This window comes from Hylobates moloch, unplaced genomic scaffold (assembly GCF_009828535.3).
Source record: "Hylobates moloch isolate HMO894 unplaced genomic scaffold, HMol_V3 SCAFFOLD_10, whole genome shotgun sequence".
Lineage (NCBI taxonomy): Eukaryota > Metazoa > Chordata > Mammalia > Primates > Hylobatidae > Hylobates > Hylobates moloch.
The window spans coordinates 8,471,798-8,498,974 of NW_026652285.1; the positions used below are offsets into that span (position 1 = coordinate 8,471,798).

The following is a 27,177-nucleotide window of genomic DNA, read 5'->3' on the forward strand; positions in this document are numbered from 1 at the left end:
CCTCTTCCTGTCTCCCCAAGTGACTCATCTGGTCCATGGTTGAAAATACTATCCCGTATTTGTATTTCTGGTTTTGACCTCTAGATTTATACATGTAAGTGCACGACTTAGATGTTTTTATTATTATTATTATTATACTTTAAGTTCTAGGGTACATGTGCACAACGTGCAGGTTTGTTATGTATGTATACATGTGCCATGTTAGTGTGCTGCACCTATTAACTCATCATTTACATTAGGTATATCTCCTAATGCTGTCCCTCTCCCTTTCCCCCACCCTACAACAGGCTCCGGTGTGTGATGTCCCCCCTCCTGTGTCCACGGATGATTCTTTAAGTGTCTCAAAATTAACATGTCCTTTTCTCCCTACACCTACCCACCTTCTTGTAACAAACAAACCTGGTCTTCTCCAAACCTCCCTTCTCCCAGTACCTGGCACAACCACCCACCCAGTCACTAAATCCAGAAGCTTAGTCATCCCTGACTCTTCCCTTTTGCTTACCACTCATCTAACCCAGGACCAAGTCCTATACCAAATATATTTGGTATCCACACACAACTGTCCGTCTTCTTTGCTGCCCTTCTAGTCCAGAACGTCTTCATCTTCTACTTGGATACTACAGTGGACTCTCAACTTCTCTCTCCATTTCTATTCTTGCCCCCTTCAATTCATCCTTCACACATGAGCAACAATGAACTTCTTATAAATCCTATTACTTCTCTACTTAAAATTGTAGAATGATTTCCTACTGCACTCAAAATCAAATTCAAACTCATTCCTTTGGCCTGCAAAATTCTGCATGACCTGGATCCTGTATATATTTCCTATATCTTCTCGTGTCAATGCATTCCAAGTCTATTATGCTCCAGCCTCAAATAAGCATATATCCACATTGTTAACTCTCTCTTAAACCCTCATGTGCTGCCTTCCTAACAATTCTTATTTCCCATTGTTTTCCCCAGAACCTGGTGTAAGGCCTGGGACACAAAATGTTTGTTCACTGACTGGATAATGAACAGATAAGGCAATAGATGTCACTGGAAAATGATCTTTCCATTCCAAGAAAGTGCTAAAAGACATCATTAAACATCAAAAGTTTCAATTGCCAAATTCTGTGTTATGGCTTACACAGATAATGTATTCTGTTAATACCAAAAGGTTAACAGAATGGCCCAAAAGAATGCCTCATTTGGTTAAGAATCTCACATATGTTGTAAAATATAGACAAAATGAAGTGTATACTCAGATATTTATTTACTGGAACTTCATTAATAATGAGCAAACAATAATTAAGTAAGCAGCAACATAAAGCTATGCTTTTAAAAGAGGGCTGGAAAAGAGTTCTTGCAATAGCTTAGGGGCCACATGATGATAATGATCACAATCATGGTTAACTATATGCTACAGACACTGTTCTAAATGCTTTATTTAAACCTATTCATTTAATCCTAACAAGAAAGGGATTGACTTCATTGTCCAGGAGGAAACTGAGATAGCAAGAAGTAAAAAGTAACTAATCCAAGGGTTGCACAGTAATAGAGCTGGAATTTGAAAAAAAGCAGTCTAGCTTTATAGCCCTGGCTTTTAACACTACCTGCCTAGTCCTTCCAGATAATCTATAAAGAATAAAGTTATCATTAAAAAACTCAAGGACAAGAGAAAATACTCCCATGAACTACTGAAAAGATTAAGTAGTTCAAGAATACAAACTCTTGAGCAATTATAGGTATATTAGCTGTGATATAATTACTCAATAGAGCCGGGCGCGGTGGCTCACGCCTGTAATCCCAGGCACCTATTTATTAACCATGGTGACTAATTCAATGGATCACGGTATCAAACTATTCTTTGCTAACTTTCAAAGGTGGGGCAAAGATCATCTCAGAACAGTATGTGATAATATTTTCAGATAATGATGCAAAGTAACAGTATTCTACACTGATGTATCTCCAGTCCTAAGAGTAAAGTGATACCATATTTTCATTTATATAATAATTTCATGTTTACTATCTCATTTAATCTTTGTGACAGCTGTATGAAAGAAAATGAGCAGAATTTTTATCAACACAATCTAGACCAGCTCAGAATGTTAGGTAACCTATCAGCCATTACTTAACAAGTGTTGGAGCCCAGACTTCAATCCAGATCTTCTGATTTAAAGTTTAATAGTCACCAAAATCCTAAAAAGTGGTGATTCAAGCCAAAAGCGAGAAGTTGGAAAAGTGAGAAAAACTGGATAATCAGTCCTTCAATTGAACATAAAGAATATAAGATCAGATTTGGCAGTTATATAATCAAGAAGCAAATTTACTGAATGTTAAACTAATGATACGTCTATCATAATTCCATATCTCAAATTTTGTCACCTTGTTTCAAAGCCAAGCGTGAACAAATTTTCAAACTCAAAATAAGAAAAATATGTAAACTGACAAACTGATTAAACTAGCTATAGGTATACTGGTAAAAGGCATCATGGTTCTATGTATATTTTCTTCTGGAATGTGACTCACAGAAATTAAACTGTATTAATCAATTGTAATCAAGTAGGATATATCCCTCAAAGGAAAAAAGTAACCTTCAGTGCCTTAAGATAATGTAGGCAAAGTAGTAAAATATAAAATTTCTACTTGAGAGAATCACTTCATACCTACACAAATCAGTCACATTTGTCTAGGTACCACCATCCCTCTTCCACAGTAAAAACATAAGCTACAATGCATACAATGATGGCTAGTAAATACGTTTCTTCCTTTCATCATCTATGCTAAGAATACACAACTAAAATCAGAGCTAATAACAATACAATTAGTAGGTAGTAGCAACTGGAATATTAAATTCTATCATGACAACACTACAAACTCTTGTACAAGCTTCTTCAAATGATCAATGCAATCTGTCCACAAAAATCTCTGACAAGCCCCAAAGTAGAAATGAAAGACGTTAACATTAGGATAAGGAGCGATGCTGCCAAAACACGTCAACAGTGGCCACTCTACGTGTATTATTAGATTTTTACATGGAGTTGCAGGTAAATAAAAGATGACTGTGTAAAATCTTCTGGAGGTCATAAGTAATCTAGCAGTGTGACACAGGGCCACATATGGTTTCCGGAATTTTAGAGATTAAGTCGACCTTCACGTTTTACTGCAAATACCTCCACTGTAATAAAATACAGAGGTCGGGGGTCAGGGGTTTGGAAAGGCAGACAACTCTTTTTCATTAAGGCAGTGAAAAATCTGAGAAGTTCCTCTCCAAGGGCTCTACGGAGCGAAGGCCTATTCCCTTGGCTACCCTGTACCACCAGAGCTTTAGATGGCACTTGCACGCCTGGATTTCGTTTAGGAGCGAATACATCTAGCATCATGCGCTAGAGGTTCGGGAGGGCAAAAACCAAACTGACAGACCCTGAGAAACAGCTCAGTCATCAGCAGGGAAGACCTTCTCCACTTACACCAAGGTCCTGGACATCCCGGGACTAAGAGGTTCTCTAAAGAAGCCTAGCAAGGCTTCCAAGTACGCGGAGAGGAGAACGAACAGCCCGGTGTCTGGGTTCAAATGTCCGGGTGACCAACCATGAGAAGGTGTCCCAAATAACCTGGCTACCGCCAGCATGAGACATCCAGGGTGAGAAATCCAGTCAGCAGCGTCCTAAAACACTGCTAGAAGTCGGAATCACATTGCCCCAGATCCGCAATGCCTAAGTGGGAGAGCTCCAGAAGACGCCAAGCTCTGAGGACAGCCTCAGACTTCGGTCCCCAATTCCCTGAGTTAGTTTACCTACCCGCTCCGACCCCGGCTTCTCCGGATCTCAGGATTCTGGAAGCTGCTCCTTACCGACTCTCACACACGCCGCTGGGCTCCGGCCAACCGGAACCCGCTCACGTCACTTCCGGTCCGGTCCCTCTGCCCCCGGAGACAGCCTCCAGAAGGGATACGTTCCTCCCTCCTTTCGGCGAGCTCGGTTGATCCTCGCGGGATTTCAGTTCGGCTCTTAGTGCGGGCCCTGTGGGTGTGGCAAGAGGAAGAATGACTGCTCGCTTTGTGATTCTTGATCCGGAACTTGTCACCCAGGAACCCCGGAAGAGGTAGTTCACGCGATAGAAACGTGTTCGCTGCCCAGAAGAAGGGAAGGCGCGAGTGAGGAAAAGAGGTACTGTAGGTAGGTTGGTTGGCTCCTTACAGGCCGAAGGAAACCAATATCATTATTCATTTTCTCTCCAGTAGGAACGTTTCTTTTCACCTCATTGCATTACCCACCTTCATTTTCTCCTTTATAAACTGTATTCCGCCCAGGGGCCGCTGAGCCCTCTGTTCCTGTTCTGCGAACCATCCTTTGGAAGAAAGGAACAGGCTGCTGGCGAGGGGAAGACTCAGAATGTCTAGTTCCCAGCAAAGCCTCCATGCAGGCAGTATCGACGCGCTCTCTCCGAAATTGGTAAAATAGCGAGCAGGCCTTACACCCTCAGCTGGGCACTTAAGAATACCCCCAGTGCCGGGCGCGGTGGCTCACGCTTGTAATCCCAGCACTTTGGGAGGCCGAGGCGGGCGGATCACGAGGTCAGGAGATCGAGACCATGGTGAAACCCCGTCTCTACCAAAAATACAAAAAATTAGCCGGGCGTGGTGCTACTCGGAGAGGTTGAGGCAGGAGAAGGCTGAACCGGAGGCGGATTGTAGACCGAGATCCGCCCACTCACTCACCTGGTGAAAGCTGTCGAGCTCTGCGTGGAAAAAAAGTTTCTAAGAATATAGTCGAAAATTTGGGGCCAGGCGCGGTGGCTCACGCCTGTAATCCCAGCACTTTGGGAGGCTGATGTGGGCGGATCACCTGAGGTCAGGGGTTCGAGACCATCCTGGCCAACATGGCGAAAACCCATCTATACTAAAAATACAAAAATTAGCCGGCATGGTGGCGCGTGCCTGTAATCCCAGCTACTCGGGAGGCTGAGGCAGGAGAATCACTTGAACTCGGGAGGCGGAGGTTGCAGTGAGCCAAGATCACTCCATTGCTCTCCAGCCTGGGCGACAGAGTGAGACTTCGTCTCAGAAAAAAAAAAAAAAAGAAAAAATTTCCCCCCCTTTTCACACAAAGAGATTAACTAGAGAGGTATTAATCCTTACTAACATACCCCAGGCACCATACTAGACTCTGGGAATATGCTATACAGGGAAAGTGAAGCAGTGGCTTAAGGGTCAGAGAAGATTTGGGAAAGGTTTGTTTGTTTTTTCAGTTGTAAACTGCAGACCCGGCGCGGTGGCTTAGCCTGTAATTCCAGCACTTTGGGAGGCTGAGACAGGAGGATTGCTTGAGCCCAGGAGTTTGAGAACAGCCTGGGCCACATAGTGGGCCACATAGTGAGACCCTGTCTTAAAAAAAGATTAACGGGTGGAGCATGGTACAGAAGGAGGTAATGGGATCAAGAGCACTACTGAAATGGGTTTACTGAGGCAGGGGAATTAGAAGGCACCAAGAAGAAGATTTTATAGGATATACTTATTTTGTTCTGCTGTCATTGCCCAGAATTATTTATGAGACAAAGAATGGTTATTTGTTTTACCTCAGTCTCAGGCCCAGGCTTATTGATACTCTTGTCGTGAGTGTACAGAAAAAGAGACAGACATGTTGTTTTAGAGGAGTTAGATGATAATCTGATGAGATTAGAACATCCTAAAGAACAAAAATATGTGTTAATTTTAGCATTTTTATGATTAGACACTCCAATGAGATATGGGACATAATAAATAAACTTGGTAACTTTTGGAACTTTCACTGTTCTGTTTTTGATCTTATTGGTGTTTTTTTTTTTTTGGAGACAGGGTTTTGCTTTGTTATCCAGCCTGGGGTGCAGTGGCACGATCATGGCTCACTGCAACTTCCACCTCCCAGCCTGAGGGGTCCTCCCACCTTATCCCCTGAGTAGTTGGGAGTATGGGCATGTGGCACCACATCTGGCTAATTATTTAAATTTTTTGTAAAGATGAGGTCTCACTATGTTGCCCAGATTGGTTTCGAACTGGACTCAAGAGATGCTGCTGCCTCGACCTCAAGCAACTCCTTGAGGCCAGGAGTTCCAGACCAGCCTGGGCAACATAGCAAGACCAAATCCATACAAAAATAAAAAATTTTTTAAAAATCAGGAGGGTGTGGTGGCATGCACCTGTAGTCCCATCTACTTGGAAGGCTGAGGTAGGAGAATTGCTTAAGCCCAGGAGTTTGAGGCTGTAGCGAGCTATGATCATGCCACTGAACTCTAGCCTGGGTGACAGAGGGAGACCCCTTCTCTTTAAAAAAAAAAAAAAAAGAAAAAGGCAACTTCTCTGTTTGATCCTCATATTTCTCATCTTTAAAATGAGGCTAATATATCTTCCTTTTTATGTGTTCATAGCAACAATAAATGAGGTAATGGATATAAAGGATTTAGCATGTTATCCAGCACATAATAGCTTCTCTATATAGAGCAGTTCCTTCTCCAGATAGTACCTGAATCTAGTGTATGGGATATTTGGTTACTTTACAACCTAGAAATTATTTCAGAGAATCCTGATTGTTGACATAGAGGTTACTATACCTTTTTAGAAATAATTGAATATTTGTTCAGTTTGGAGTCTGGTTGTTAGATTATCAAAGAAAAGTCCTGCTGATATGTAAGCATCAAATAGAAACTTGGCCAGGTGTGGTGGCCCATGCCTGTAATCCCAGCACTGTGGGAGGCTGAGGCAGGCAGATCACTTGAGGTCAGGAGTTCGAGACCAGCCTGGCCAACATGGTGAAACCCCGTCTCTACTAAAAATACAAAACTTAGCCAGGTGTGGTGGCGGGTGCCTGTAATCCCATGTACTTGGGAGGCGGAGGCAGGAGAATTGCTTGAACCCGGAGGCAGAGGTTGCAGTGAGCTGAGATGGTGCCACTGCACTCCAGCCTGGGTGACAAAGTGAGATGCTGTCTCAAAAAAAAAAAAAAGAAAAAAAAGAATTCTCTCTCTTTGTCTCTTTTGGGGGGTGGGGGCTGTAAAGGCACTAGAACCATAAGTACTATGTCTGTGCAGCCCTGTCACCGTATTTAGGCACTTGAGTGGAAGAGCACTGAAACTAGGTGCACTACAGCTTACCCTATGTGACCCTCCTACTCCTGGCCACTCCATATCAGTCTCCTTTAATTCCTAATGTTCATTTCCTCAGGATTATATTTTAGTCCTTTCTTCATTCTACATATTTGTCCAAGTGGCCTCATACTCTTCCATCTCTTCAGTAACTTCAATTATATGGTAAGTTCTCTCAAATCTGTATTTCCAGCCCAGACCTTTCTGACTTTAAACTGATATATCCTAGACCTTTCTGTCCTTTAAGCTGATATATCCTTTTTTTTCTTATTCTTTCTAGATATCTCTGAGATGTCTTTTGTTCAGAACAAAACTAATTCATTATCTTTTCCATTCAAACCTGGTATTTCACCAGAATTCTCCATTTGTTCAAATCTAGGTGTCATTATTAACTTCTTCCTTTATCACCAGACTTCCTGTCAGTCACTAAATCAGACAGGTGTACCTTAGACACTTTTTTTCTTTCTCATTCTCACTACTGTTATCTAAATGACCATCATCTCATCTAGACTGCTGGGAGAGGCCTGATACAGTAATGTTAAGAACAAGGGCTCGGCAGGGCGCAGTGGCTCACGCCTGTAATCCCAGCAGTTTGGGAGGTCGAGGTGGGTGGATCACCTGAGGTCAGGAGCTCGAGACTAGCCTGGCCAACATGGTGAAACCCCGTCTCTACTAAAAATACAAAAATTAGCCGGGCGTGGTGGCACGTGCCTGAAGTCCCAGATACTTGGGAGGCTGAGGCAGGAGAAGCACTTGAACCCCAGAGGCGGAGGTTGCAGTGAACCAAGATTGCACCACTGCACTCCAGCCTGGCAATAGAGTGAGACTCCGTCTCCAAAAAAAAAGAAAAGAACAAGGGCTCGGCAGGGCGCAGTGGCTCACGCCTGTAATCCCAGCACTTTGGGAGGCCAAGGCGGGTGTATCACCTGAGATCAGGAGTTTGAGACCAGCCTGGCCAACATGGTGAAACCCCGTCTCTACTAAAAATACAAACAATTAGCTCGGTGTAGTGGTGGGTGTCTGTAATCCCAGCTATTTGGGAGGCTGAGGCAGGAGAATCACTTGAACCCAGGAGGCAGAGGTTGCAGTGAGCCGAGATTGTGCCATTGCACTCCAGCATGGACGACAAGAACTAGACTCTGTCTCAAAAAGAAAAAAGAACAAGGGCTCTGGATTAAGACGACCACTTATGAGCTGGGTGAATTTAAGCAAGCTATAACTTGTGTACCTCATTTTTCTACATCTGAAAAATTGGGATCATAATTATATATAGATGCTTCTCAACTTAGGGTGGGGTTATATCCTGATAAACCCATCATAAATTGAAAGTACCATAAATTGAGAGCCAGGCACAGTGGCTCATGCCTGTAAACGCAGCTACATGGGAGGCTGAGGTGGGAGGGATCATGTGAGGCCAAGAGTTCGAGACCAGCCTGGGCAACATAATGAAACCCCTGTGTCTTAAAAGAATTTTTTTTTTTTTTAATTAGCAGGGTGTGGTGGTATGTGCTTGTAGTCCCAGCTACTGGGGAGGTTGAAGTGGGAGGATTGCTTGAGCTCAGGAGTTCGAGGCTGCAGTGAGCTATGATCACTCCACTGTATTCCAGCCTGGACAAAAGAGTGAAACCCTGTCTCTTAGAAAAGGAAATAGAAGTTGGAAATAAATTTAATACACCTAACCTACCAAACATGGTAGTTTAGCCTAGCCTACCTTAAAGGTGCTCAGAACACTTAATTTATTAGCATACAATAGGGCAAAATCATCTAACATAAGGCCTACAGGTGTTGAATATTTCATGTGATTTGTTGAATACTGTACTGAAGGTGAAAAATGATGTTTGTATGGGTAAAGTTTCTACTGAATATGTGTTGCTTTCGAACCATTGTAAAGCCAAAAAGCTTAAGCGAAACTATAGTAAGTCCATGACCAGCTCTATTTACCTTGAAGTGCTGTTGGGCACATTAAAGGAGAAAATTCCTATAGAGTGTTTAGCCAGTGTGTAGCAAAACACTTCATAAATGTTAACTATTACATTATAGCAGCCTCTGAAATGATCTCCCTGTATCTATTGCCAACTTCTAGTCAAGGCTCAGGTATCTTTTATAACAGGCGTCCCTGTGGCCTGTTAGGAACTGGGCCGCACAGCAGAGGTGAGCCGTAGGCAACTGAGTGAAGTTGTATCTGTATCTGCAGCCACTCCCCATCGCTCACATTACCTCCTGAACTCCGTCTGATTAGCGACAGCATTAGATTCTCATGCGAGTGTGAACCCTGTTGTGAACTGCCCATGCGAGGGATCTATGTTGTGCACTTCTTATGAGAATCTAATGTCTGATGATCTGTCAGTGCCTCCCATCTCACCCTCAATGGGACTGTCAAACACCTTTTTATAACATTTACCACTCTTGCAATTATTTGTCTTCACTACTCATCTATGAACAGCTGACAGTGGCCCGTATTCATCACTATATCCTCAGCTTAACAGGGTGTATGGCTGGCACATAGATAGCCAGTAAACATTTATTGACTTAACTTCTCTTGGTCTGAATTTCTTCATTTTTGATATGGCAGTAATCCTCACTTCTCAGTGGATCAATACATGTCAAAGTATTGTGGAAATTTTGAGCTATAAAGACCAAGTTTTGGCCGAGCGCAGTGGCTCACGCCTGTAATCCCAGCACTTTGGGAGGCCGAGGCGGGCGGATCACAAGGTCAGGAGATTGAGACCATCCTGGCTAACACGGTGAAACAAAAAAAAAAAAAAAATTAGTGGGTGTGGTGCGGGCCTGTATTCTAGTAGAATGGCGTGAACCCGGGAGGCGGAGACGGCAGTGAGCTGAGATCGCGCCACTGCATGCTAGCCTGGGCGACAGAGCGAGACTCCATCTCAAAAAAAAAACCAAAAAACAAAAGAAACACCAAAGTTTTAAAACAGCATGAAAGAAATTCAAAATCAGGATTGGGCCATTTCAAAACCATTGCTAAAATGTAAGCTTCATTAGAGAAAGGACTTTTTCTGCTTTGTGCACTCCTGTATCCCTTAGATCCTAGAACAGGGTCAATCAGTATTTGTGGAAGGGAAGCAGTATATCATAAAACTAAAAGAATTGAAAAAGTAGAAAGTAGTCACACTTCTATTTCAGATACCCATTCCTATAGCTATGCTCTGGGCTTTGTATCTCTTTGTAATTGTTCATCTCCAAAATCAAAACCCCATGCATCGCTCTAAGTCTTTCCAGTTTACTTTCATCACACCTGTTCTTCAACAGCATGTCTAGATAAATAGCATGCATCACTTTGTTGTCCATAAATCAGTCTTTGATAATATAGTTTGCTTTTTATCAGGTAGGCCAAAACAGAAAAATGTAATAGCACAGGTTGCATGGTCTATCATGTCAAACATTCTTACCCTTATCCTAAATTCCCTTGTACCACTGTGTCTTGGGGCTTGCTCCTGGCATAATTTAAACTTGGATACATCCAACTACCATTCCAGTAGGAGGAGAGAGCAAAGGATGAGTGTGGATGGAGGTTAGTTTGTATGTTTGGAGGAAGTGATTAGTAGTTTTAGTCTTTTGGCTTCTAAGTACTACTGGAGAAAATCACAAATAGTATGTTGCCATTAAAAAGTCATCATTAATCTTAACCATGCTTTCAACATTCCTCTGCAATCCTGCCATATTTTGCCACACCTTTTATTTCCGCCTTTCTCTTCTCTACTCCATTTTAACTTCTGTCTGAGCTCCTTCCCTCCGGGGGAATACCTTCCTGCCTTCAAATCCATGGACCTACCTGATTTAAACTGAAATTGGGAAAGGTGTCCCTTTTCCTTTCCAAGACCAAATCTCTTTATAAAGGCTTTCTCTATCTTGAGCATTTACCTGCCTTTCTTCTGGTTCCATCCTATTAACATTTAAATATGCTTATCCTTTTTTCTTAGGAGGAAAAAAAAATTGCTTTTCTCTGTGTCGCCTTATATCCATTGCTTTTTCTTTTTGCTCTATCTCTTGACCCCACCTCAAACGAATTTCTGCCCCACCAAAGACAATAACCCCTTTTATGTTAAAATTAGTGGAAAGAACGTTAATATAATGCCCTTGGGGGAGGGGGGAGGGACAGCATTAGGAGATATACCTAATGCTAAATGACGAGTTAATGGGTGCAGGAAATCAACATGGCACATGGATACATATGTAACAAACCTGCACATTGTGCACATGTACCCTAAAACCTAAAGTATAATTAAAAAAAAATATATATATAATGCCCTAACTTTAAAGAAGAACATGAAGTTTATAAGTACTTCCAGGGCTGTCATCTATGCCATGCCAATCATGCACTGCACAATTCCAAGGGCACCACTTTACATTACAAATACAGTGCATTACAAATATAGTGGCCCCATGTTTATAAATGCTTAGATAATACTCCACTAGAAAAAGAAACTGATAGTTGCTTGCCACATAGAAGCACTGTGAATCCAGCAGCCTCATTTGTAGACTGATATAGGTGTTTTATTGGTGACTCAAATATTATGAACAGCTTTGCCGAAGTAGCAAGATTTTCTAAAATAATAAAGGATGACATTCCTTTGTTTTATGATAGCTACACTTCTGGAAAATTCAGTATGGACAGTCTCTTACTTAGGATTTTTCAACTTTAGGATGGTGTGAAAGCGATACCCATTCAGTAGAAACTGTACTTTGAGTTTTGCATTTTGATCTTTTCCTGGCCTAGTGATAATGTGGTACAGTACACTCTTGTGATGCTGGGCAGCGGCAGCGAGCCACAGCTCCCAGTCACCCATGTGATCACGGGAATGAACAACCCATCCTCTACCGTGTACTGTGTTGTCAGCTTTTTTGGATATTGTGTTTTGTGTTTTCACATTCCATCTTGTCTACAAAATGTCCATCAGTGTCTCCTGTTTCTGGTGAGATGAAGAAGAGGAAGGCAATTACTCTTGAAATGAAACTCAAGATAATTGCCCAGCATGAAGGTGGCAAGCCAGTAATGGCCATTGCACGTGAGTTAGGACTTTCGCAATCCACGATTTCAACCATCTTAAAGGATAAGAAGCGAATCAGTGATGCAGCGAAATCGTCAGCATCAGTTAAATCCACTGTCATCACAAAGAAAAGGGCTGGACCGATTGATGATATGGAAAAATTACTTGTTATGTGGATGGAAGACCAGATACAGAAGCGTATACCACTTAGCCTACTGATGATCCAGGCTAAGGCAAGAAGTCTTTTTAATATGCTAAAAGACCGTGCCAATGATCCTACATATACACAAATGTTTAAAGCAAGTCATGGATGGTTCCAGCGCTTCAAAAGGCGTCATAATTTTCACAATGTAAAGATCACTGGTGAGGCAGCACGTGCTGGTAATGAAGGTGCCATAGCTTTTAAGGAACAGCTGCATAGGATAATCATGGCTGAAGATCTTTGCAATAAAGAGCTGATTGCACTGGAGGAAGAAAGAGGTAAAGGAGTTGAGGCAGTGGAAGAAGTTACACCCACGGCACCTAGAAAGTTCACAGCAAAGAAACTGGCAGAGGCATTTGCTGCTATCAGCAGTGGCTTACAGATGTTAGAAGAAATGGACATCAATTACGAGAGATTCGCCACAGTTGACAGGCAGATACAGGATGCTCTTGCTTGCTACAGAGAAATATATAATGAAAAGAAGAAACAAGCTGTACAGTCAAAACTTGGTATCTTCCTGAAGAACAACACTATGCTTGCTAAACCATCAACTAGTGTTGATGTCCCAATGCCTTCTACCACCTATTCTCGATGTTCATCAGAAGAGAGAGAAATTGAGGACCCTATTGCATCCCCATCATCCAGCAATTAATTCTATTTCAGTGCTTCAAACATTTTTCAGGACCACTGTGCTTTCAGCTGTGTACATTAATGGTGAGTACCCATACAACCATTCTGTTTTCCACTTACAGTATTCAATATATTACAGGAGATATTCAACACTATTATAAAAGAGCCTTGTGTTAGATGATTTTCGTCCAACTGTAGGCTAATGTAAGTGTTCTGAGCACATTTAAGGTAGGCTAGGCCAAGTCATGATATTCTGTAGGTGTATTAAATGCATTTTTGGCTTACGATATTTTCAATTAATTGGGTTAACTGGGATATAACCTCATGGGAAACTGAGGAGCACCTGTACATAGTAAAACTCTGCAAAAAATATTTTGTGTTCTTAAGTAAAATGATGTTGAGTTCTCATCTCAGTTATTAAGTTTTTCAGCTGCACTAATGTCCAATGGGACAACTCTTCATTTTGTAAGGTTTTTAGCATCCTTGCTCAGGCTTAGTAAATTTCAGTAGTGCACCTCACCCTAGGCCCATTAATGTGACAGTGAGGTTCTTTTGAGGGTAACTGATTTGATACCATCTCCACTGAGAACCACTACATTGTGAAAACACAGATTAGCACTGTATTCCAGGAAAGGGTTATTTTTGGTTTCTTTAAATCTTAGGCATCTTGGTAAAACGGAACATCTCCACAAGACTAAGGGAAGACTGAGGAATAGAGTTTTTGAACTTTATGCAACTTTGTTTACATCAAGATTCAAAATGACCTAAACTGTTTCATGTGGATGCTTGAATCTTTTCTAGTACACTGGTAGTGGGCAAGAGGGTGTTGGAAACACGGTGCAGGCATAATATCCAAGATGTGTTTTGCCTTTTTTCTGGATGACCTCATTAAGTGTATAGTCAAAATGTTTCTCTGATAAGTCTATATCTCTGTAAGTTGTTACTGCCGGATAGTGATAACTGTTTTCCTTTCCCTTAAGATGCCCTCCAAATCCTTGGTTATGGAATATTTGGCTCATCCCAGTGCACTCGGCTTGGCTGTTGGAGTTGCTTGTGGCATGTGCCTGGGCTGGAGCCTTCGAGTACGCTTTGGGATGCTCCCCAAAAGCAAGACGAGCAAGACACACACAGATACTGAAAGTGAAGCAAGCATCTTAGGAGAGAGCGGCGAGTACAAGATGATTCTTGTGGTTCGAAATGACTTAAAGATGGGAAAAGGGAAAGTGGCTGCCCAGTGCTCTCATGCTGCTGTTTCAGCCTACAAGCAGATTCAAAGAAGAAATCCTGAAATGCTCAAACAATGGGAATACTGTGGCCAGCCCAAGGTGGTGGTCAAAGCTCCTGATGAAGAAACCCTGATTGCATTATTGGCCCATGCAAAAATGCTGGGACTGACTGTAAGTTTAATTCAAGATGCTGGACGTACTCAGATTGCACCAGGCTCTCAAACTGTCCTAGGGATTGGGCCAGGACCAGCAGACCTAATTGACAAAGTCACTGGTCACCTAAAACTTTACTAGGTGGACTTTGATATGACAACAACCCCTCCATCACAAGTGTTTGAAGCTTGTCAGATTCTAACAAAAGCTGAATTTCTTCACCCAACTTAAATGTTCTTGAGATGAAAATAAAACCTATTCCCATGTTCTATGGTTGGCGGTTGTCATCTTGGGCTTAAAAAAAGTACTGTTGGTTAAATGGTCTTGGTGGTTCAAGTGAGAGGCTGAAACAAATATTTAAGAAGATGAGAGAAACAGGTCATGATACAATTGGATTAAAATGGAGGAAACAGCATTTCCCTATACATGATTAGGTCCCTTTGTGTGTTGGTAGCCCTACCCCGAGACTATGCTGCTGTGCCCCTGGAGGTTGAGGTTCAAGGGTATTCCCACTAGAGGCAAGCTGCAGTTTGTTCCCCTGCTGTCACTTTTTGGGTGACTGATAGCCTACTTTATTAATAGATATAGCCACCCTCAATGGAGTCCCATGGTTTATAACCTGTTTAAATTTTGTCTCCAGGTTTTTTATAGCATTGATACAACCTACTGTGTGCAGTGTTTCATGTTCACCTTCCCTGACCCATACTGGCCAAAGGTTAATCAGCAGTGGTTCTAAATCACAGCCTATTAAAGGTTCTCACTTCCCCCCTTTCTTGTAGCAATGAAGCCATTGAAACTTGAGGAGTAACCTTATGGACCTTACAGATGGAAATGAGTGGGCCCAAGTAAGAATTTATGGTAACTTAGTTTGTCATCCCTGCTAGTTTTTTTTCCTAGAACTTACTTTGACAATTAAGGGTGACTTTTTTCCCTTTTGATCTTTAGATACACTTGATACAATGCTAATAATTACTATGTTATACCAGCTACCCAGAATATGAGGCAGAGGGTCCCAACTCCCCACGCCACATAGCTTCCTGATAGTCATCTTGTTAGAAACTATTTAAAGCCTTCTTTTAGGAGGATACTGACAGTAATTTCTAAAATCAGTGTATCCCGAAGAACTGTAATGATGCCAGGGAGAATTTTGGTAATAGGCCCATTTTAAGTGGCTCCACCTCTCTATGGTTAACTGCAATATAAGCAGCATTATAGCACAATCTCAAGGTCTAAGGTCATTGGTGGAGTATTGTGGGCAGAACACTGAGGGCAGCCTTGAAAGTTCTAATATTTGATTAATTTAATACACTTTGCACAGGCATATGACAGCACAGGAGAAAAACTGCAACTGTGAATGATGCCACAATAGCAACTATTTCTAAACAGAATGTTTACTGGCTCCAAAAGTGATGCAACAAAATGCAACGTTAGGACTGAGTTGAACTCAGTGCTAAGTGCATGATTCTGGCTCAGGTAATTCAGATAGCCTCAGATAGACTGATGGCTCCAAATTCAAAGATAGATAGTGGCATTCCCAACAGGATGGCATGGGGTGGCTAAGTGACTGATCAGTCATGGCATATCTACTAAAAAGAATACTATGAAAATTCTGGCAATTGTGGATATATGCTTGTTTTGTAGTTCATCTGTACTTGGTATTTTGTAGAACGCATAATCTTATAGTTCTCAAAGTATACTCTGCAGAACCCATGGGGTCTCCTCCACAGAGTCAAAAATGTTTTCAAAATACTATTTTTTTTTTCTCTGTGTTGATATTTGCACTGATGGTGCAAAAGTAGTGGTGGGGAAAACTGATGGCACCTCCCACAAATCAAAGCAGGGGCACCACTGTATTCTTCACTGACCTGCACTCAAATTAAAAATTAAACACTTTCACTAATATCCTGGATGAAATTAAATAGGTTTTTTTGTTTTTTGAGACAAGTCTCGTTCTGTCACCCAGGCTGGAGTGCAGTGATGTGATCTCGGCTCACTACAACCTTTGCCTCACAGGTTCAAGTGATTCTCATGCCTCAGCCTCCTGCCTCCTGAGTAGCAGCTAGGATCTTATAGGCGTGCACCATCACACCTGGCTGATTTTTTATTTTTAGTGGAGATGGGGTTTCACCATGTTGGTCAGGCTTGTCTCGAACTCCTGGCCTCAAGCAGTCCGCCTGCCTCAGCCTCCCAAAGTGCTGGGGTTACAGGCATGAGCCACCCACACCTGGTGGGACAGGGATTTTAAGTTTTAAAAAAAACTTCTGTGGAGCTTATGGTAGGTAATTTGCCTAAGAGAGTTGTAAAGCAGTGCAAGACTAGGCAAGGGGGTATGTGTAGCTATTGAGGATTAAGGGATAGTGAAATGAACTTTAGGAACATTCTCAGCCATAAGCAAGAGCTGGATTCACACAACCAATTTTTCAAAAAAATCAAGATACCCATAAATTGGGCACCTTTATAATTCATGATGAGAAACAGCATGTTAACTACATGTTTAAATATATTTTATTTCAAGTTAATATAACAGCCACGATTTGTTCATTTAAGTGAAATGCTTAGATAAAAACCTCAGGTGTCACTTGGTTAAAATATTGGGGACAGATTAAATGTAAGCCACTATAGTAGTGACTCTGGTTCTTTAGACTATTGCATGTACCTTATTAATGAACTACAGGAATGCACATTGATATAATGCACAATGTCTTCACATGTCTCAATCCTCATTCCTCTTCCTTTCATGCCTCCCTAATGCCTTGTATCCAATGTAAAACACAAAAACTACTATTCTTTTGGTTTGAGTGGTATTTAATTAAAACTTCAATTCTATGTTATTTCCACAGTCCAGTAATTTATTTTAAATTTGAGTAATTTCAAATTCCACAAACAAAACTGGAGAACAGCAATATTTTGTTTGAATTTCTCTCTTCTGTACACTCAGTGATCTAAAACACCACAATATCCAACATACACAAACCTCAGGGAGGGGTTAGTAAACACACACAAGATTGGAATCATGGTGCTCTTTGCTCCTGAATGGAATGGTCCCACAGAAAAAGCACAGGATACAGCACAACATAAGGGCACCTGTTACATATGAAGTGAGCAAAACATACTAGCATTTTCTATATGCATAATGGGGAAACCTGCATAGGTTAGAGGGCCTTTTATGCTCATTTAAAAATCAGGCAAGTTGTCTGTAACATTTTTCAAATAATCTGGAAAGCACTGCAATCCAGTGTAGGATGTGCTGATTAGTGTTGTCTTTGTTGGCACTGACAGTCTTGCATGGTCATATGCCAGTATTTTTGCTTTAGCTTTTCTTTGAATAAAACAGATTTAAATGCATTTAGGCAATATGTATTTGTAAGCTGTTTACATACACTAAATTTAAGAGATTCAATATTAGAGTTTCTTTGTTTCTTTAAACACTACAGAGTGCAAATCAGGTTCTTCACAACAGATTGAATATTGAGCAGTTCTTTATAAAGAATGAGGGGGAAGAAAAAAAGCCCAAGTGAATAAAACATTGAAACTATTCCCGTTCAAAAATAAATTCTAAAATGATGTGGAATGTGAAATAAGGTTTTAACATAGGTGATCCAAGTTTATAGTTAAAAACAAAAAGGAGTCCTTCATGAAATAAAGGTTACAAGAACACATTGCCTGTTTCCCCCATTATAAACTGAGAAGTGGGTAGAGACGATGTTTCAGTACGAAAATAGGTGACTACAGGATCAGCTTTTCATCTCACATGCTGTACCCAAAGCCAGGCTGCGGCTGTCCATACGGTGGTGCGGTATAACCATAACCAAAAGGTGCCTGGGGAGGGACGGCAACACTGGGTCCTGCTGTCAGCATCAACTGGGGCTGACCTAAAGTAGAAGAAAACAAAAAGGAGCAGGGGGCAGGGGCAAGGAGGCAGAACAAACTGTTAGCATTTAGAACACTCCAATCTCCTCCACTCTAGCAACATAATCTCAACTTCAAATGAGTTGTATGGGGGGCACATTTGATTGCTACAATTTTGGCATACAGTCTTACTCTAAGAGGGTTCCTACCTAAAAAGCCAACAAACAGTGCAGGGCCAAAGGCCAGAACTGCTTATGACTGAACACAATATGCCTGATACTCTGTATGCTTGACACATACCTACATGCATATTACACTTCATGACACAATAAAATCAGCACAAGAAAACTTAAGTTTTTTAAAAGACTTTTTTTTTTTTTTTTTTAAAGAATCTGGCTCTGTTGCCTAGGCTGGAGTGCAGTTGTGCAATCTCGGCTCACTAAAACCTCTGCCTCCTGGGTTCAAGCGATTCTCATGCCTCAGCCTCCCGAGTAGCTGGGATTACGGGTGTGCGCCACCATGTCCAGCTAATTTTTGTATTTTTAGTAGAGATGGGGTTTTGCCATGTTGGCCAGGCTGGTATTCCTGGCCACAAGTGATCGGCCCATCTTGCCCTCCCAAAGTGCTGGGATTATAGGCGTGAGCCACCATGCTTGATCTAAATGACATGTTTTTAACATAACTGAACTTTTAGAGTTACATTTAAATTTCTGATTTAAACACGTCTAAATGGCAATGAAACCAAATTCATTTATAGAAGATCCAGTACTAATTTAGAGACAGCAATTAAATTTAAAATAAGGCACATTTGGGCCGGGCGCGGTGGCTGAACGCCTGTAATCCCAGCACTTTGGGAGGCCGAGGAGGGTGGATCATGAGGTCAGGAGTTCGACACCAGCCTGGCCGATATGGTGAAACCCCGTCTCTCTAAAAATACAAAAAAAAATTAGCCAGGCATGGTGGTGCGTGCTTATAATCCCAGCTACTCAGCAGGTTGAGGCAGGAGAATCACTTGAAGCCAGGAGGCAAAGGTTGCAGTGAGCCAAGATCACGCCACTGCACTCCAGCCTGGGTGACGGAGGGAGACTCCATCTTGGGGGGAAAAAAAAGACACATTCAGACATTCTTTAGGTATGAAATACATTAGAACATACACCCTCTATCAAATACTATGTTGACACTCTTTCTTGTAAAGTTTAAATAGTTGTTGGCCATGTACAGAAAACATGACCTGTACAGAACTTGGCTTAGAGAGCGAAAACAAGTAACACCTCTCTCTACCCCTACAAAACAAGTATTCTTAACCTCCCACTACAGCGTAAACCTAGATCAAGATTTCTCCTACACAAGGGACTTCATGTCTTTGCTTTTTGTGGGTAACAACCAAAGCTGTCTTCAGCAAACAAATTATTTTTGGAAACCAGTTTTATTTATTATTATTTTTTGAGACGGAGTCTAGCTCTGTCGCCCAGGGAGTGCAGTGGTGCAATTTAGGCTCACTGCAGCCTTTGCCTCCCAGGTTCAAGCAATTCTTCTGCCTCAGCCTCCCAAGTAGCTGGGACTACAGGAGCATGCCACCATGCCCGGCTAATTTTTGTACTTTTAGTAGAGATGGGGTTTCACCATGTTGGCCAGGATGGTCTTGATCTCCTGACCTCATGATCCGCCCGCCTTGGCCTCCCAAAGTGCTGGGATTATAGGCGTGAGCCACCACACCCAGCCAACAGAAACCAGTTTTTAAAAAGTCATCCCTAATCTTGATAATGACATCTACGTGAAATTCCAACCCAATTTTCAACTACCCATGAAAACACCCTGAAGGCAAGCCAAATTCAGTAGGTAACCCTGAAGTATTACACCCATCATTTTTTTGTTCCTACTGTGTTTCCTATCTTTCACCTTTAAGGACTTGATGTGTTTCCTATCTCAAACATGTCAAACATCTTGCTCCCATCTCTAAGAACCCACTTGATCAAAACTATCCTGTCCTCGAAGGGGAACATCACACTCCGGGAACTGTTGTGGGGTGGGGGGAGGGGGGACCTAATCTAATGACGAATTAAGGGTGCAGAAACAAATGCATATGGATACATATGTAAAAACCTGACATTGTACACATGTACCTTAAACTAGAGACGGAGTTCACTCTTGTTGCCCAGGCTGGAGTGCAATGGCACTATCTTGGCTCACCGCAACCTCCGCCTCCCAGGTTCAAGCGCTTCTCCTGCCTCAGCCTCCCAAGTAGCTGGGATTACAGGCATGTACCACCATGCCTGGCTAATTTTGTATTTTTAGTAGAGACGGGGTTTCTCCATATTGGTCAGGCTGGTCTTGAACTCCCGACCTCAGGTGATCCGCCCACCTCGGCCTCCCAAAGTGCTGGGGCCAAGTTTAAAAAAAAAAAAAAAAAAAAAACCTATCCTGTCCTCTAAATTCCTAAAGTACTTTTTGTCTACAAAAAAGAAGTAAATACGATATACACACACACACACATATATATATATTTTAAGGCGGAGTCTTGCTCTGTCAGCCAGGCTGGACTGCAGTGGCATGATCTCAGCTCACTGCAATCTCTGCCTCCCGGGTTCAAGCGATTCTCCTGCCTCAGCCTCCCGAGTAGCTGGGACTACAGGCATGTGCCACCACGCCCGGCTAATCTTTTGCATTTTTAGTAGAGATGGGGTTTCACTGTTAGCCAGGATGGTCTCGAGCTCCTGACCTTGTGATCCACCCGCCTCAGCCTTCCAAAGTGCTGGGATTATAGGCATGAGCCACCACACCCAGCCATAATGGTCATATTTTTATGTTCCCTCACCTGGTTCTTGTGCTTCTACCTATACTCTTCAAATTGATTGTTCAAATGAATCTGTTCACCAACTATGAAATGGAAAGGAGCAGTGATTCAGACATGTAGGTTTAAGAAGACATGAAATTGTCTTAAATATTCACTTGAGAGTTTGAAGATCCTATCTCTCTGGAAAGTTCTCAAATGGAAACTCTACCCAGTTCTCTGCCCCAGTTAGAATTTAAAATGAGGATGTATTCTTTATGTAAAGCATACTAAAGACAGCCTTGGCATATTCTTTCACCTTTTGCTCTTTTGAAAATGGAATTCATCAATATTTCTTTTTCAGTAATTTATGAGCAGGTAATGCGTGAGGGACCAGATGATAGGAAAGATTTGTGTTATGATTTTAAATGACTGTTTTTGAGTTTTCTTGTATTTAAGATTATTTTAGTGAATAATACCAACACCTGCTGTATGACTTCTCAGAAAAAAAAATCAGACAGTAGGCCAGGCGCGGTGGCTCACGCCTGTAATCCCAGCACTTTGGGAGGCCGAGGCGAGCGGATCACGAGGTCAGGAGATCGAGACCATCCTGGCTAACACGGTGAAACCCCGTCTCTACTAAAAATACAAAAAATTAGCCGGGCGAGGTGGCAGGCGCCTGTAGTCCCAGCTACTCGGGAGGCTGAGGCAGGAGAATGGCGTGAACCCCGGGGGGCGGAGCCTGCAGTGAGCCGAGAACGCGCCACTGCACTCCAGCCTGGGTGAAAGAGCGAGACTCCGTCTCAAAAAAAAAAAAAAAAAAAAATCAGACAGTAGAGAGCAGTACTTCTTAGAAAGCCTTTTGCACTTTAGAAGCTTGTTGTATTCTATTTTGAGGCACAGTCTCTAAATAATTAAATACTTGTCTAATGAATTTTTTGAGGTTACAGAGAGAGATTACCATAAACAATGGGTTGTGTCTCTGTAGCTTGTTCTTCTTCTTTTCTCAGTGATTCTGAAGCATCTAATTTATCCACCTGGAGAAAAACACATCGTGTTAATTAGCACCCCAAAAGTATTATAAACCTAGGTTTATGGCAGAAAGTGGAAAAGCCTTAGTATGTTAAATTCTGTCAAAATAAAACAGACTAGAAAGAACATTCTCAGGCCCCCTCAAATTCAATGGCAATGTTCATACTTCAGTCCAGGTGGTTTTCAGCACTGTCATTATAAACCCTCAGGAAGGAGGGATTTATAAATGCCATAAAAGCTCACACCAGACTAAAACTGGGCATGCTAGGATGCAGCCTGAGGGAGGGAGAAAACGAGAAGGAACCACTTTTCAAATGAAGTTTAAAACTGATCAGAGGTAATAATGAACTCACAGTCTGGCAATACTTCCCTCCCCAAAGGAAATGGTATTCAAAAAGTGAAATGAGCCTAGTGACCGGGCAGGTATTTGAGCAGAATAAGCTATTCTTTTGCCAGTTGTGTATAGCTTCTGATGATATTGGTTACAGCTGCAGACTGAAGTTTAAGATTCAAGTGGCTCCATATTCAATCTTTTTGTATAAAGAAAGGCTGCATGTTTTAATACTGTGTGGGCTCTGTTATCTAAGAAGTAATCAGGAAAGCCTGATTTTGTCCCAAAAATGTTTGCTTTTAATTAAGCCAAAAGTAAATGGCTACTATATGCTAGCTACTCTTCAAAGTGGATAGTATCAGACAGAAGTAATTCTGTAGAGCAGTCCAAATGTATTAGTGAAAGAAAGGAATTAGAATGCCTGGATCCTCCTACTAACTAGTTGTGTGACCTTGGCAAACCATTGCACTGGCCCTCAAATTTCCTTCTCTATATAATGAGAAGATTGAACAAAATGATCTGCAGTTTCTTCTAGGGCTAACATGATTTGATTCTGTAATTCTGTAATGAATTAGAGAGAAGTGACATTACAACCCTGGGACTAAAGAATCTCCTTCACTATACAAATTCCATTGCACCTTTTACACTGTATTTGTCTTTCAATATTTAAAAGCTGGTCTCTCAACCAAAGCCTTATACTTGGTCTATCATTATACCTAAGTAAAACTGAATTTCAAATCTCAATGTTATCTATTACTGGTGGTTTTCAATGTCATAAATGTGCTGGATGAGACAGGGGGGCCAAAGTGCAGGGGGAAACACTTTATGAATGTTCACTGCATGTTCTTCAAAAAGGCAAATTGTGAAAAATCACTCCAAAAAAAAAAAATTGTAGACTTCAGTGGAAAAATTTGTAAAAACCAGGTCCTAAAAAGATTAAGGCAGCACCTCATTTCTATTTGAAACTATTAAAAAAGTATCTTTCAGTCTTCACATAGGCCATTAAGGTTAGGGCACTGTTTTATATTTAATTGTTTCATATTAAATACCATAAATATGAGTCTAATCCACCTTAATTTGTTAGGGAACTGAAAGTTTGAGAAAAGTAAGCCTAAGTAGGCTCCTTCAGATGAAATGTGGTTTTTCTAGCCTAGGAAGATGGATTAGTTTACTTTTATACACTATTATCCTATTTTATAGTCTAAATGATGTGTTACAAATTACCCTAATATCAAATTAAAGACTATTATGTAGTATAAGTACCATATGAAATGTCCATTTTTTGGCATCCACACTTAGAACAAAAATTATTAGTTATAGAACTTAAAGCACAGCTCTGTGCCATCAAGGGTCAGATGGGGTTTTGCTAACTAACCAGTATTCAAGAATGAGCTACATAAGTTATAAAGAAAAATACATGGATGCCTGTACATTAGTAACTTCTAAGAAAAAAGAAGAAAAATGAAACAACCAAAAAGCCACCACTGCATAATACATTTCCGGACTTTCAAGGAAAAGAATCTGAAGTGAACATGTGTTTAAAACTTAAGGTCTGAATCAGATGTTGAACACAGAAGTCCTATTAGAGAAACACATGGAAGACTTAGAAGAGCTGGCAATATCACAATGCCCTGGCATACACATAGGAAGTTTGGGCATAGGGGGAAGAATTCTGAAGGAATAGCATCAAGCTAAGCAAAAAATTTTGATTCTTCTATAAAATGGGACAGCCTCTGGCACAGGGACTTTCAATTTTTGTTTCCACTGATCCAATTTAGATTGCTCAAAAAAAAAAAAAAGCAGAGAAGGCTTTTAAGAACACAAGCTTTTGTTAAGAGCTGTAACAAAAGTTTCTGATCCTTGGATTTAAAAAGAAAAATTACAGGTAAGCATGTCAATGAAGTCAGTTCCATCTGTACTACTGAAAATTCACTAAAATGTAAAAGGCTTTTCCACAAAGACTGCAATATGCTGCAGAGGAAAAGTAACATGCAGTCAGTTATTTTGGTGTATGTGTGCATGAAAAAAAGGCAAAAGTACTGAAGCAAGAAGTGAGATCTGAAGATGACTTGCTATACAGGCTCTCAAGAAACACACACAGCCCACAGCAATGCTATAAGAGTTTCAAAAATAGTATGATGTAATTGCAATGACTGTTGTACATGCTTCATTTAAAACAATGCATAACACTGCAGTTCAATTACCTGTTTTTCACACACACGCTTTCTAACTGCCTTGCTTACTAGCTGCTGAAGGGTCTCACACACAATGCATTTTACTCAGGTTTGCCCTAAGTTCCAGTGGTGACTCCAGTTTGGTTCAATATAATCCCAAGGCATTGTCCCCCACCCAAATTCTTTTAAATTTGTTTCAACTCTCCTTTACCTTCCCACCCTTTTCTAACCACAATTTGATAACAGACGTAAGTTTGTTCCATTTATATTGGGATGGAGACAAGCCAATGAAGGGGAAGCAGCAACCAAAAGGTGCCTGAATTTGACATCCTTGGACAAGCCAACTGATAAACAGGAGAGCAAATTTTAGGTAGCTTCAGAGGTACGCCTTATTACAGAAAGTAGAAGTTAATACTTTGTTAAAAATAATTCATGTTGCTTAGCAACAATTATAGCAAGCTTGGCTCTCGTGATTAAAAAGGTTTTGATTCCTCTTAAAAATGGACTAGCACCATTAGAACTGGACACCTGGAGAAACATGAGGAAAGTCTCTTCGGAAGCAGCTAGTATCTCTTGTATCTACTTTCAGCAAAAAATTAGTAAGAATCAAGAGATCAGAAACTGGATCACAGTCCTTCAATACAAAAAAAAAAAAAACCCCAAAAAGCCTTTTAGGGCATGTATATATACATATATAAATTCAACAACTGTCAGGCAAGCTCACAAAGTAAAACCAGAGGCTGTTTTAATTTACTTCAAGTATTATGATAGTCCTATTATGGTCCAGATACCCTGACAGGGAAGAGAAATTTCCTGTTACTTTGAAATTAATATGGAAACTCACCATACTCAGTTTTTCATAATATATTTAAGAGAGACTGTGAACCAACTACTGATTAGCCTCCTGCCCTTCCTAAAGCCTATTAGCCGATTAGTAGCAAACATCTACTAATGTCCTACAGCTCTATTAAAGTTATGTTTCAAGGGACTTGCAGAGGCTTTAGTGAAAATTTATTGGGGGGAAAAAGCAGCAGCAGCAGTGTAGAAAAGGAAGGAAAAAAATCATGCAAATTCCTTAGACTTAGTCCTCCAGACTTAAAGATGGAAAAGAATCAACTTTCACCTTTTCCTTTATTGCATCAACCTGCAAAGGAATTCAGAAGGTGCAGCTTAGAAAAAAAATCAAATTCCATATTGAGCATAAAAAGGTAGAATCAGCAACAAAGGTTTAGGGAAGAAACATCTAACCACTAAAAAGGTATGAGAGAAGTGAAAATAAAGGGCATACTGGAAGCAAAATTTAGAATTTTCTGTAACTTCAAAGCTTACTGCAGAAGAATTTATGCTACAGTATGAAAGAAAGCAGCTTAATCGCTAGTAAAATTCACAGCACTTAGGTTAACAGCAGCTTAGAGACAGGTCTCACAAGTTGGCATTATGTTTAAGAAGCTATTCTCATCTATGGCTAAGATAAGGCAACATGTTTTTTCTCTTACATTGAATACAGAAAATGTTAATTCTTTAAAAACTTTAAACAGACACAATGGTATCTAATTAAATGGTATCCTGAGGAAAAATTCAGTATGGTAGGGGTTGTTGGTAGCACTTCTTCACCGCCCCCTCCAAACCCCCCAACTCAGGCAGGCTGAAGGAATCAGATGTGAGACTCTGATTTTAATCATGCTTTTTGCTTTGACGAAAAGGATCCTCTAAAACCATTTAAAAATTTCTACAGAGAGAAAGCTAGTAACTGCTGAAGATAGGGTAAGCAAATTCGTACATCAAAAAGGGACACTAAGATGAATAGTGAATGTTATAAGGCGATTAGACCCCCAGCTTGTTTTTTTTCCCGTGTTCACCTCCTATGATATTTTTAAATCAGGGGTTAAACTATCAAAGAAATTGTGAAGATTAAAAGGATGTTAAGAATATACATGCAGCTTCCCCAGGGGAAACAGGCATAGACATCATTAAAGTCAGGAACCAACCAAATAAAAGGGAATCTACAATACTAGTTATGAATATTTGAGTTACAAGAACTGATTTTGAGAAAAATACTATTTTGAAATAAAATTTATCGAAGTTTTTTAAATAAAAAAATATAGATTATTTTCACCCTCATAAATACACTGAGGGTAAACAGCTACATTTGAGTTCCCCTTCCAATCAGTGTCATTTGTCAGCTATTAAAAAAAAAATTCAAAAGAACAGGAATATTTTATGATCAACTAAATGACTTACTTCTACTAAAGAAAAAAACATTTTAAAAAATTAATGTGCATGTAGAATTTTACATGCAAGAAAACTAGTTCTGAATACACTTAGATCGTCATTACCTTTGTCAAGTATTCCTTCATGACCTGGATGAAATAGGGCATGGCAAAATCCATGATATTGTGCCTCCATGCGGTTTCTAGGACAACATCTGGCCTTAAAAGATCGTAACAGGTGAACAGACAAGCTCCAAAGCACTCTCTTTTTTCTTCCTGCAAAAACCACTGCAGGAGTTCTTCAGCCAACTCAGTATCTTTAGATTCAGAAGCATACTGCATTGCATCCTATTCAAGGAAATAGTGAAAGTCAAAAACATTAGACCCCACATACTAAACTAGTAAACCAAGAAAAACAATGGAAACTTTCCAATATAAATCTGGTTTTGCAAGGGGAAAAAAGCCTCCTAGTTGTATCATTTAAATTAAA

At 40.8% G+C, this 27,177-nt stretch overlaps 3 protein-coding genes across 7 annotated transcripts in view; 1 reads left to right on the forward strand and 2 right to left on the reverse strand.

The window, feature by feature from the left end:
• The window catches only part of VMP1 (vacuole membrane protein 1), a 134,218-nt gene extending 130,255 nt beyond the window's left edge, over window positions 1-3,963 (reverse strand). Inside the window, exon 1 of one of the 3 annotated variants that reach the window (XM_058445165.1) lies at window positions 3,836-3,963. The gene's annotated coding sequence lies outside the window, so the exon portion shown is untranslated. Of the gene's footprint in view, window positions 1-3,782 lie in introns of all 3 variants that reach the window. The other 2 variants (XM_058445166.1, XM_032162905.2) reach the window with 2 other exon arrangements.
• Window positions 3,964-4,062: 99 nt separating this feature from the next.
• On the forward strand, window positions 4,063-14,594 carry PTRH2 (peptidyl-tRNA hydrolase 2). Of its 3 annotated transcripts, none has more exons than XM_032162909.2 (2): window positions 4,063-4,160; window positions 13,923-14,594. In XM_032162909.2, exon 2 carries the CDS (start codon window positions 13,923-13,925, stop codon window positions 14,460-14,462), a length of 540 nt encoding a protein of 179 aa, XP_032018800.1. In that variant the 5' UTR covers window positions 4,063-4,160; the 3' UTR covers window positions 14,463-14,594. The 3 variants fall into 3 exon arrangements, with proteins under 3 accessions (XP_032018800.1, XP_032018801.1, XP_032018799.1); XM_032162910.2 differs by having other exon boundaries at window positions 4,082-4,151; XM_032162908.2 differs by lacking the exon at window positions 4,063-4,160 and adding an exon at window positions 12,025-13,026.
• Window positions 14,595-16,808: 2,214 nt separating this feature from the next.
• The window catches only part of CLTC (clathrin heavy chain), an 80,952-nt gene continuing 70,583 nt past the window's right edge, over window positions 16,809-27,177 (reverse strand). Inside the window, exons 30-32 of the mRNA XM_058445363.1 lie at window positions 26,814-27,035; window positions 21,902-21,977; window positions 16,809-18,193 (exon numbers count right to left, since the gene is read on the reverse strand). Of these exons, the coding sequence (XP_058301346.1) occupies window positions 18,069-18,193; window positions 21,902-21,977; window positions 26,814-27,035 (423 nt within the window). The 3' untranslated portion in view covers window positions 16,809-18,068. The remainder of the gene's footprint in view (window positions 18,194-21,901; window positions 21,978-26,813; window positions 27,036-27,177) is intronic.